We start from the raw sequence: 13,932 nt of genomic DNA on the forward strand, positions 1-13,932 counted from the left end.
AACATGGCATACCGAAAATAATGTATAATAATTATAAAATTATAATAAATTTTTTTGTCATTTATTTATTTTTGTTTGATTTAAGAACTAACATTTCGTGTAAAACTCCCAAAAATACTTTGTTGCATACAAAAATTGCTTGTTTGAACCATTAAACCTGTCATTTACGTTTTTAAATTTTTGCTGTTATAGCCGCCATCGTCCTATCACTTAGTGTATAGAGTCCGCTGGCGCCATGACGGTTATAGCCGCAACCTAATTAAAGGTACTAAATTAATCAAAATTAAGTTTATTTAAGCAGAAAGAGTAAAACTATACTTCTAACATTCTAAAAATCACAAAAACATATAGTGTCAATTTTCGAACTTCGCTTGTTCCTACTGTCCGTCAACGTGTTAAACACAGATCACTCGATAAGTTTTCAGCTCGATAGTTAAATAAATATTTGATCGATCATCATTATTTTCAAATTAAACTGTTTTCCATCTTTTATACATTTTGACTCTTTAAACAACTGACGGAATTATTTTAACAATGTGTGTGATTTTTATCGCTAAAAGTAGTTTTAGAAAATTTTTTCCGTGATTTAAGAAGAGATATAACCTGTTTTCTTTTTATTTATACAAATTTCATATCTTTAAATAACTCAGTTTTTCTATTTATTAGAATTTTTGATTATTTGTTGGTTATTTACAGGAGAATATGTTATAAAAGGAGAAGCAGAACCAGAGCTTGAAAAATCGGAAGCAACTGATACCAGCGTCGATCTTGCTCTTGAAGATCTTACACTTCCTTTGCCGGAGTTTTTTCTTGATGAAGCATTGCGTTTAATAGATTTGGAAGATGAAACGTCACAGGTAAGACAAACAATACTGTTTAAATAGATATTTTTCACAATTACATTTATATATTTTACACTATGTATTCTTATAAACGAAAATATTTCAGGAAAATACAGTAAACCTTAAGGAGTTGGAAAACCTACCCAACGACACTGATAGCACTTCAGTGCCAGCTGCTTCTCAAATAACCGCAGCTGATATAAAAGCTGCAGAAAAAACTGATGTCCTCGCATCATCTTCTGAGGAAATCCTGCCTAAAGATCCCGAAGACGAATTCGGTTTTCTTGCAGACATGATCCAAACTCCACAGTTTCACCATCCCCACCATAGGGCTCCATTCCAGGTAAGACAATAACTGTATAGATTTCTATTTATAAAATTGTGTATTTGAAAAATATGTGACAAATTCTTAACAGTTTTTAAAGAAATTCAAGTAACAATGTGTGTTAGAGTTTGTGAAAAACATTAATGTCAATATTATAAAAGTATGGGATGCCTTGAATTAATTTTAGTATTTTGTAACCAATAGATCTGAGTTTGATTCCCAGTCCGGGAATTTTGCGAATGATTTTTTTGGTCGTATTTCAATTAAACTATAATTTATTTTTCACTTTTCATTATAACTAACTCTTGTTAGTGTGTTTCTTAGTGTTTTAAACTCTATTTTAAATTTACTTTCTATTTCATTTAATATGTAGACAATATGTTGATAGCTGCATCTTGGTGTTATAAGTCTATGACTGCGCGCTTACGTACATAGTTTGCTCACTAGCTCTATCTTTGTTTAAAAGTATCTTATTTAAAAATGTCTCTCAAGGGAAAAGATATCACAGACAACCCTGTCAAATATATATGTGTATTTCTATGGATACATACATGTATTCACACACACACATATATATTTACATTGTATAGTACTTATGTATATATTTTATATATACTTATAGTGTTTTTGTACTTTTGTACGTATGATTTCGAATGATCCTTTTTACATAAATCTCAGTTTGAAATTGCTTCAACACTTCAATAAATAAAAGTATATCAAAGTATGGAAAATGAAAATATGAGCTAAACTTAAAGTGAAAAGACTCGTACGTATTTGTCGTTCTTTCAATGCTGCCGCTGTACACTTCTTACAGCTCCAGTTCTCTGATTTTCTGATATATACCTATCCACTAAACAGTCGACGTATTCCGAAAGTCTTTCATCTTGAAGTTGAAATTTCACAGTAAAAAATGCGAAGCAATTACCTACATGAGTGGGATTTAGAAAAGACAAGCCAAAGGTATATTTGGTTTATAAAATCTGGGGTCAGTTCAAGATTTTATATTACGCAAAACGAAGCTTGTCCAAGATGAAAGGGACACCAATCCATTCTGATTCTTGCCATTCCGCTTACACATCATTATTTTCAAAATTTACCACAACTTTTTCGGAATTTAATATTGAAAAACGCTTTTGCACTTAAATTTTCATAACAGAAAAACAATTGCATAAGTTACCTAGTGTTTATTGGGAAGTGTACCTATATAATTGGAAAGAATTTTGTGCAAAAGAACTAAATGTAGATATTCTTCTTTGATGTACAAATAGGAAATGTCTGATACTTACGAAAACACCTGTTGGTGATTAATTAAAAGAATCTCTAATTGTATGAGAAATATTCATTTCCTCAAACATATTTATAGTCTTTTCAGCTGTTTTTGGTCAACTTGATTGAGGTTTTCCTCTGTTGTTGTACAAATTATATCGAATGTATCACAAATCACAAACAGACATTCATTCATTTATTAATGTTTTATTTTAGATTTCCTTCCTCTCTAGCTTCTATCTCTAGCTATATCCTCTACATCTAAATCCTCTATAGCTTCTCGTTTTACACTGTTACTAATAAGTTTCTAAATCAATTTTTTATCATCTTTAACGTGAATATGTTGCAAATCACAATGAGTAATTACATTTTCTGCTCATATTGTTAAAATATCGGTCTTACAAAAACGATGTCTTTCGAAAATTCGGCGGACTTCACAATCAGCATTTTTTTTACGTTCATAATACTTTTTAAACTTTACATTGCTATAATAAGCTGGCACAACAGTTTTAGTGACAAAAATAAAATAAAACAGTTACCATATGTTAAATAGAACGTTACCTCTGTATACATCTTTCTTATTGCCGCGCAATTTCTGTATATAGAGTTAGTTTTAAAATAAAAATTTTGTATAAGTACCCCAAGCTTCCATAACAGTGGCCTTAATTTTATCATCAGTCATTTCATTCTTAAATTAAGATTTATTTTCTACTTTCTAATTTAATTAACTAAAAAAGCCTGTTTGTCAGTTTTTAATTAATTTATTTTCAAGTTCAATTGACTATATAAGTATGTTTCCCAGTTTTTTGGCTATAATTTATTATTTTTTCCAGTTCGATTAAATATAAAAAGTATTTTAAGTGTTTGTAACAAAATTTTCATCTAATGCTTCACCTTAATATGTATTCGTATACCATCTGCGAAGCGTAAACAACTAAGTACTACTATATAAACTTTGCCAGCGTAAACAACATGAACCCAATGTAGAAATTAAGACAAAATTATTGAATCATTGTTTAGTTTAGTCTTTGATTAATATACAAAATTTTGAATTTGTCTGATTCCTTACAATAGGTAAAGAAAATTGAATTTAAAGATTGCATTACATGGTACTCGTCCATGATAATGGTACGAATTTATGAAATTAATCTGAAGCTTTGAGTTGCTCGAATATCAATTAATTTTACACAACTTCGCTTTATAATTATAATACTATTATAACTTGGTTTTATTTAAACTGCAGTGAAATATTCACACTTTCTTTCTGCTATCATTCTAAAGGAACAAACCAATATTGTAATATTTACTAATATTTGATCATTGAGTTTACAACCAAACCGAACATACGCGTCTATATATACCAGAAATTCAAATAAACCTCAAATTCGATTCATTTAAATGCTCAAAGCAACAACACACACTAGTTTATTTGGAATATTTTAGCTATAATTAATACAAATATGTTTGTTTGAATTTTTTACTAGCTTGTTCAAGATGACAATTTTAACGTCTCGTCACGTATCTGATGACATCCCAAAATATGTTTTTTTTCTTCACTAATGCGATTTGCCGTCGGATGCAATAACTGAAGTGATAAATCTTTTATCACACCCCCAATTTGTATCAGATTCCGTGACTTAGAATAGCACATTCAAACTCTATTTTTAATAAAAAAATAATTCTCAATAGAGTAAGTTTAGCGAGAAGTTTTCGGATCATTTTGTTGATACCATTGGTTGTGGATCTAGGGTATCGGGGAAAAATTACGGAACATAGGAATATCAATGTAAAATCAGCTAAATTCCGATCTATCGGTAAAAAATAAAATAGACTTGATTGCTCACTGAATTTTTACTTCACTATACATGTTCTTGATATTTCTCCCTTCAAACCGATCTACCGATTCCGTTTTAATTAAGTATATTATTTAAATAAAGTACTCATACCATTATCTATTTATAAAATCATTCAACTGGTTAAAAAACCTAAGTACTTCTTGTGAGTTATAGGTATACTGTTCGACGGAAAGGTGACTTTATAAAGGTAGACAATATTTTCGGTACGGTGATTATGTTATTTTTGGTTATGTTTCAAATGTCATCTCTCAAAATTTTACGTACATTAGGAGAAAAATACTTTCAATTCGACCATCAAATGCAAAGAAATCGAAGATTGATGCTATAAACTCTAATACATATGGTCAACTAGAATTGCACAAACCTGACATAATTTTCTTCGACCAATTATATCAATTATTCAAACTCCCCTCACTCCATTAACTAATTATTTGAAAAATATTGTGAAAAAAATTTTATGGGATTTCAAAGAAAAATAAATTATAATAAAAATATCAAAAATCTATAGGTATTTATTTGGATATCCAAAAGAAGTAATATTATATATCAAGTACCTTTTAATGGTGGTGGCGCTGTTTACATAGGACAGACACCTCAACATTTAGAAAATAGATTAAAAGTTCATCAGTACGATAAAAAAATAGAACTGCATTAAAAAACTTAGAAATATCGAAAAACGTTCATTCAATAATAAAAATTTGAAAATTCTTGAAACGGAATCAAATAAAAGAAAAAGATCCTTTTTAGATTCACATACATAGGAAAAGAGAGAGAGAGAGAGAAATGCTTTATTGTCAAAAAAAAATGTTACAATTTGTAAACAAAAGCTTGTAAAAACTAAAAAACAAACTAAATATAGATACAAATGAAATAAAATTTCAATATACAGAATAAAAGCATAATGAATAACAAAATTATAGGTAATAGTAATAGGTAATAATTAGTATATAAATCCATAGCAAAATTAAACCAGTATGCCCGAATTTAAATATTATTATTAGAATAGAAGTCGTTTACAGAGTAGAAGATACTTTCCAGTACGTAGGCTCTCAAATTATTACGAAATGCGGGAAAAGATAATATCGATTTTATTACTATTGGTAAGTGTGAAATATTGAGCCCTTAACTTAACTAATTCTGAACGTGGAGTATGTAGGTAAAAGTCGTGCTCCAGATAATGAATACCTCTTAATAAAGGTACATTTATTTACAAAGCATTGCTTTTTAGGATATGTTTCCTTAAATTAAGTTTTTTGTAATTAGTGGTACAGTAGTACGTAAAATGTATTAGATAATTTATTGAAAATTCTATTCCAAATTCTGTTAGATAGATATTTCTATCCATTCATTTAACGGCCAGTGGTGCAGTGCCGCGTATCCACTTTTAGTGTTAATTTAGTTTTACTAACAATAAAAATTTGAGGTTACTTTTTTGTTTTCTTTCAACTTGTGCAGTTGTATAAAAAGTATAAAATATAACATGTAGGGAAAGTATTTTTCGCACTCGTTTGTTAGCTTTCCACATTCGTAAGTAAAGTGGAACTCTCCGCACTTGTTGCCCAATATACTATTTCATTATTTGGTAAATATACAAAAGAAATAATCTCGAGTGTTTATTAATATTAGTTTTTATTCGAAAAAAAAAAAAATTAAAGAAACCGAGTAAACTTGGAAAGTCGCTGGACAAGTGTGTAGACTTTAAAAGGGATTAAGTTGAGAAATAAAATATTCTTTTCCGTCAAACCTTTCACTACCCGAAGTTTCACTACACTATTCTATTTTTTTTATTTCATAATTGGCTTTGTCGGAAGATTATTTACAAAAAGTATCTAAGCTTAAGTAATGCTATATAAAGATGAAGATATACGTTATGGAATATTAGGATTAATAAATTAAGATCCCTATTCTTTGTAGTCTTTAATAAACAAAACATGATTTGTCACAGATTACCATACAATAACACTAAAAAAACTTGGTGTATCTCCTTTAAAGAGATGACTGGTAAAAGAAAAAATTGTACGTTTATCTGTTTTTTATAAGGAATCACAATACCGCCCACATTTCTAATGATTAACATTTATTAAGTCGATAAAATTAATCATATACTATTAGGAACCACCCACTGATGTTTCGTACTTAACTTATACTGAGTCTCTTCCAATAGTGTCTAGTTTAAATAAAAAAATAGTTTAACTATGTTAAATAATTGTAAATAAAATTAGAATCTAAATATCCTTAGTTATACAATAATCTTTTTATAGTTAATGGCGCAGGGGTATTATTGTACCTAAATGTCAGGTGTACTTCAAAGCAGTGTACTGTTTCTATCAAGATTCATAATAGATGTTTCAACGTTTAGTGTAACATTTTATGATGACCAAGTTATCATCATACACTACAGACGAAATAGTTAACTTTCACAAGTAAAAAAATCAACTATCTTGATCTACACTTTAATGAGAAATTAAATCACAAAAATATAACAAGTGAAAAGTCAAGAACGCCAATTTAGAAAACAATAATTTTCTTATATTAGAAGTAAGCAAAGAAGGTAGAGCCTTTTATATAAGCTTTTTATATAAGGTTTTGTTACGATATACCGAGTCATTTCAGAGGTATGGACACGTTTATGTGAAAAAGCTTCTTGTGCGATGAATAAATTCAGACTATTTATTCTACACAAAAAAGTCATCAAAAGTATAACCCTATTCGTAATATTAAACTAAATGGTACGACTTGTGATTCTGCTGCTAGAGCCGCCTTAATAAGATCATATATGCAGTGTCTAACGTGAAAAATGGATTTTGCAGTAGCGTTAAATTTTGTTTTAAGTTGAAAAATTGTAGAAAAGAAGCTTACGAAATGTTAAAAACTGTCTATGGTGATAATGCAGTGGGAGTATTTACGAATTTTCGGAAAAACAGTTACAAATACACCAAAAATGGATCCACTGGTTTGTCCCATCTGGCTTTTGCGAAACGAGGTGCACAGAGACCTGAAAAATAATCGGTTTTCTTTTTCATCCTAACGACTAGCGGTGCCACATTTTGCGTTATTGGTCATTAAAAGTCTTCCAGTATATCCACCTATTCATCAGAATTAGTCTTTAGAATTCTGTAGCTCAGAAAAGTTACTCGACAGGTGCATTACTTGGTGGAACACCCTCTAAATAATTGTGAAACAAATATTTAAATACAGATTACAGATCAGAAAGAATTCCAGCCAATGGTTTTCGATAGCATTCTAACCAGAAATTGTTTCACCTGTCTCAAACAAGCAAAATAATTACTTTCTGTACTAAATCCTATTCAAATTCGTTGGTTGTGTTAAGTAGACTCGACTACACAGAGATATGTGCTTGGAGCGTTTTCAAAAGGGAAACAATTTTGCCCTGACTGGAGACATTGGGACACTTAGCCTGAAAGCAGGACTATCTCGCCAAAAACAGAACGTATGGCCACGTTATGTATAGGCGGTTGATTTGTCTTATGAGATCAAAAGTAGCTGAAACACTAGATGATATTCGCTAGGAAATATCTTTGGAAAGATTCCAATATTCCCCCAGCCAAGTCTAATCATATTCTACACTCTGATCTGGGAAACATTTCATACAAATTATTATTCCTAAAAATGTGAGATACAGCCATATATTCTTCCAAAAATTAATGTTACCTTGGTATTCATCTTCCAGTATTTATGTGCGATATCAATGAATGGATAATCACTTATGCAAAATAAATTTTTTTTCTATTTTTCTGGAAAAATTAATAGACTGAGGCAGTTTGCATCTCCGTATTAATATTGAAACAAATCGCCAAATTTTAGAATTTCTACCTTTTTTTTTTTTTCAAAAAAAATTTCTTACGGTTTACGGTAATTATAATCCTTTCGGATTTTATGTTGTTAGTTTAAAAAGTGATTGTCCGGCAACCGAAATTTGGTACATTTCACAAACAGACAGACAGGTACAAAAGGTATTTCTACAAAAGATTAATGTTTCTGATGATGGCATCTTAAATCTAACATGATGATAATTTGACAAGAGGTGCCCACAAGACACAAAGAAACGACTACCTAAGCCACCGCAACTCATTTGTCATAATAAAAGTTTCACTTTAAATTTGAATGGACCTAGTTCAAGACCTAATCCCATTAGGACCCTTTGGCTTTTACCGTTGTTACTGGGTGTCTCAAATTACCTGATTGATAAAATTGACTTCTGATTGTTTGTCGATTGAAAGATCTAATACATAATTTTTATCATTATCAGATATAAAAGAAACATATTTTATCAAATGTTTATCAAATTGTATTGAATCAATTACACACCAAGAACTTTTAGAGTTACAGTTACAGTAGGGTGTAAAATTTATGTATTTTTTCATAATTCTTCAAGAAGCTAGTTGCCCTTACTGCTTTCGAAGTATTGCCCAGAATAACTTTGTAACATTAAATGCAAAAACACAATTCACCGTTATAATAGTTTTTACAATAATATTCAATTTTTTTCACAAATATTGTCTGAAGTTAGCACACCCTCAAAATAATTTTACATAATTCACAAACCCTTTTTATTTTTATGGAGACTTAATTAATTGAAAGTAACTTATTCATTATAATTCAAAAATACCCTTTTGATAATTTTAATTCTTCAACTTTATGTTCGTTTTTAACGACCTGAAAAACCTTTTTCTCTTCTATTTTATTAGTAATAAGTGTTTTGCTCTACAATGAAATCCTTCGTGTTTTGTAGGTTAAAGGTTTTAATTTTATCATTTTCTCAAATTATTTACAGTTAAATATTGACATTTCAAATATCATTATTTTTCGATCATTTCAGATGTATGTAAAGATATAATTCCTCATTTGTATATTGTTTGTTTTAATTCCAATCACTAATCAACATTTGTTTACTTTTCGTTCGGTAATGAAATCCGAGCAATTTTAAATATAAAGAAGTATTATTGAAAACAAGTCCAATAAACATTTATTCAACGAAAATATCATATAGTAAAAAAACAAAATTAACATAGTATTTTGCCAAATTTTGCATCCATGGAAGCTTGAATACGACTGTGCATGCTGTTTATCAGACTTTATTAGTAAGGCATTATCGACTTTGAAAATGAATATATTCTCAAAGCAGCAGACTATACCTCAAGTGGGGGGAAAACTATGTTAATGATGTACCTCTCACCAATCATGGTGCCATCAATACATCAATTCTGTTCGGTGATCAGACATGATACCGGCCCCACAAAGGACCGGTACGAGCATTAACAAACTGAGTAGCTCTCAATCCCTCTTTCCATACTAGTATTTTAAGACTATCACTCACTAGACTCACAAACATAGTTTCATCTAAAAAAAAATACTAAATAATATGTTCCGGAACTGCAGTCGGTGAATTCTTATAGTCGGAGAACTCTTAAAAGTCGCCGGTCGAGGTGCTGTTATTCATCTAGTGGAAATCCTTATGGAAAATCTGATGAACCTTATATCGAATAATATTTTACATTTAATTTAATTCAAATAACTATACCTAAAGTCGTTTATAAAAATAATAAAAGGTGATAATTCAGCTAAGAAACCCATGCACAGAAATATTCTTTCAACCTAAAACGAGACCATTTGACAATTTTTTCATGTATATCAATCAATAGATCACCTGAAATTAAAATATAAAGATGAAAATCTATTTGAACCATCCCAAAGAATGTTTTTTAAATCTTTGTTGTCATATCTGAAAAATAAGTACGAAGCAGCCGTCAATTAAATTATTCAAGCTGCATTCCAATTTATAGGTAGACAGCTTTCTTGTTTCTATGTATGGGAACCATTTCTACACATTTTCTTGAATTTGATTCTGTTTCAAGAATTTTTGGATTTTTATAGTCCAATATATGTTTTTGATATTTTATGGTTTGTTAACAGTTTAATGACTTTTTAATCTATTTTATAAATACGGAGATGTCTGTGCCACAAAACACATATAGATATATTTTGTAGACTGTGTTTAGAAAAAAGGTTTCGAAAAGTAAATAAATCTGAACAAACACTTGTGTATTTTTAAAATTCTCTAGAATATACGGGAAATACGAATCGTTGGTTAAAAAAATTTGATCCTAAATTCAAACAAAACGAATATGATATGAATATTAAAATGTGTCAAGAGATGAATAGGTAGGTAGGTTCCATAAAAATAAGAATGAACCTGTGTAAAAACATTATTTGTTTACATAACATTGATTCAGGGTGCATATTTTCGAGGAAAGGTGTTTAGTATAAAAAGGGTGGTGTCCCTACTTCCTTACAAGTCAGTCAACCTGCTTTACCTGTCGCTTTAAGTGCTTTTCATAGGTTTGTATTCCCATCCCCAAAATAATTCCACTAGAAATCAGCTATAAAAATAGTAACCATGAAAGTAGAAGTACTGCGATATTTATTTCTTCGAAAGTTTTCGGGTATTACGAATTTATGTAAAATTCAAGTACAAATTTTTAATTTGTCAAATCACATCGAACTACTTTTTTCATAATTCAGTTATATATTTTGCAATTTAAACAAAAACATAACAAATGTACATACTTCAGGATTGCGGTAGTTTAGGGTGACATCTATTCTGACAATATTAAGATGTGATACTCAATAAACTACTTCTTGGTCAGCGTTCAGTAATCGCAAAAGAGTAACAATTTCTTTTCTTATAGTATTATTTAAAAATGTTTCTGAATATCTCTAGTATTTTCGATTATTAGAAATATCACTAATATTTGTTGTTTGAACGGTCATAAACCAAACACAACAGTAACAATTTTGAGAAAATTAGAGCCTACTATTCAGAAAAATATTCTGCTTAATTTTGTTTACACAATAATTCCTCAGGTACCGGTAAACCTCCCAGTACTCTCATAAATATGACATTAAAACTAAAAATATTGGTTTCATAACTTTTGGCAGAAATATGACAGTATTGGTATTGAATTCTGCACATAATAATAATTATATTCTTCGGAGTCCTAGAGTTGAGTGCTGGTTTCCATAAACTAAATAAAGATTATAGGTGAGATCAAGAGATGTAGTAATTGAATTTTTCTAGCAGTAATTGATTATGCGATCGCTCGATTCAGTACCTAGATTACTTTTTAGGAGGCATCTAAAAAACGATTATTTAACACTGCCTTGAAATATGAAGAGATGAATAACAGCTGCGTGTCTAGACTTTTCGAAATATGACTGTTTAGAAAATGTAATTTTGAAAATTATTTTTTCATGTTTTATCGCCAATTACTTGTTACATGTAATATATTTAATTCATTTCTCCTAAAGTAATGAAAAGATGGAAGAAGTAGTTAAATGACCCAACCTTTAAAAGAAGCTAACACCCATTTCTATTTGAGATTTTAAGTGTTGTTACCGCCTCTACTAGAGAATTTGATGCAATTTAATTGAGAATCAGCTTTACATATAATAATTTGTTTCCAGCCTAACAAAACAACAAAACATTTTATTCCATAATCATTTTTATTTTTCAACATTTTTTCAAGTCTATATTCTTTTCCGATGCTCTAACGTTTTTAACCCTTCCAAATAATAGTTGCCGTCTTGTCAATTTTGCCGTTTCAGGAGTGTAGTGCTCAATCAGGTATCATCTACAAATTGATGCAAAAATCCGACTTATTTTGCTTAAACCGCGTCAATAAGACCCATTCATGCGCTTTTCGTCCAAAGTGAGCAAACTCGGCAACCATCGCGTGCATATCTTATGCACACATAATTCTTAAGTAAGTATGTGGTAAGCTCGTTTCTTTAATATGCCGATAGCCCTTTCTCTCTCTAACCTTATTCCCAGGGACGTCCAGTACTATTTAGTTAACTTTTTCGAAGACATCACTGGTTGTCGCACTTTTTGGCCGTCCTAAACGCTAAACGTCAAAAATAGCTGAAAATTTAGTGAGAATCTCACAACGTATGCGCAAATATATTTCCCAATTTATATTGACTATATCTTCAAGTTGAAGTCAGAATTTATTCAGACAATTCTCGTATGCATTTGAATTTTGTATAGGATCCAAATCAACACTCTGTACTTTCTCCAAATTCACGTAGAATCTAGAGTGATTTTAATTGTACAAATAACACTGCATATAATTTATATCTTCAGGGCTAAGAGCATTGGTTTTTTTCCTTCTATCGCAGAATAGGATTTTATTTTTACTTAAGTAACCATTTAAGAAGCTCACATTTTTTCCATTTATTTTTTTCTTATTTAGATTTAATCTAATCCAATCAGTTTTTACAGTAACTTGAAAGTTAATAAATTGTAAATCTTGCAAGTTGCAAAACATGTTCAAGTAATCATAATAGAATAAAATTTCTTAATAGTCTAAGTAATTACTTTAATGAAAGTTGCATTATATTAAAATGTAGATCAGAGAACAAGGTTTTCTTATATGAGTTCTAATAAATAATTAACTATCTAGGCGAATAGCTTATACACAGTACGTCCATACATACATCTTCCAATTTATTGTTATTTTAAGAAATAATTGAACATTTAAGTAGTGATGTCATCATTTACTTTCAAATTATCATTATAATATTATTTTCGTTTTGTTAACATGATATGTAGACAAGATATTATTTAACTTGTTGTCTTATTTATTATAATTAAATAGTATCTACATTACTACCCAAGGTCAGAAAGCTGTAATTTATGTGCGATATAAAAACAGCGTCGACGAACGTCAAAAGGATCGTTGTCTAATCTATGGTCTGGTGAAATATAAAAACTTTGAAACCCATACGATCACTTCCTAATAGGAAGAGGTTAGGTTAGGTTAGGTTAGGTTAGGCTTCGTTAGGTTAGATTAGATTAGGTTAGGTTAGGTTAGGTATGCATAAACCACATACGATTTCTAATTTTGAAAGATATCCATATATATATATTATGTATTTTTATTTAAATTTAAATTAAATTTAAATTTAAACAATTCGGGATAACTCCGACTATGTTTTTCATCTGGTAACATCCTCCATATCTAACCCAGAACGAAATTTAGATCACAGTTTCCGAACGTTGCGTTTCAATTTTCGATGAAAATCTCTAATTTAATACGTGATTTTCAAAAACTTTTGGTTTTTATTACTTTTTTTGAGCGTTGATCCTTCCATGAAATTTATTGAGTTCTATAATAATTTCTACATGTTTAATTGAGTTTAATTTTATTGAGCATTTATCAACGATTTACCCTCTCAAACGGATTTAATACTAATAAACTATTTTTGTTTTGCTGAAATTCCCGACAAGTATAAAAGCCACAAACCACTTGTAACATATCAATGACGCTGTTCATAAGAATAAATAATTTTCAAAGGTCAAAAAACCATAGACAAATGAAACAACCCGTCAATTCATATACCCACCGGTTTATCAGGGTAGAAAGGATCATATCATATGGCTACCATCCGATTAACTCGATCAGTATCCGAACAACAATAAACGTGATCCAGGCTAGTTTCTTTGATCAGAATCGGGTTAACCTAGTCATAGTTCTAAATAGATCCAATGTATCCTGGAATCTAGGTAGGTATCTTTAATCCGGTTCATGTGCATTCATCCTATTTAAAACTTTTGTGATAT

General features: G+C 29.9%; 1 protein-coding gene across 2 annotated transcripts in view; it reads left to right on the plus strand.

The window, feature by feature from the left end:
* LOC130894150 (segmentation protein cap'n'collar) overlaps window positions 1-13,932 on the plus strand; it is a 189,641-nt gene that overhangs the window by 136,369 nt on the left and 39,340 nt on the right. For both annotated transcript variants that reach the window (XM_057800759.1, XM_057800767.1), the window contains exons 4-5: window positions 697-857; window positions 949-1,185. In XM_057800759.1, the coding sequence (XP_057656742.1) occupies window positions 697-857; window positions 949-1,185 (398 nt within the window). The remainder of the gene's footprint in view (window positions 1-696; window positions 858-948; window positions 1,186-13,932) is intronic.

Source organism: Diorhabda carinulata, chromosome 1 (assembly GCF_026250575.1).
Source record: "Diorhabda carinulata isolate Delta chromosome 1, icDioCari1.1, whole genome shotgun sequence".
Taxonomy (NCBI): domain Eukaryota; kingdom Metazoa; phylum Arthropoda; class Insecta; order Coleoptera; family Chrysomelidae; genus Diorhabda; species Diorhabda carinulata.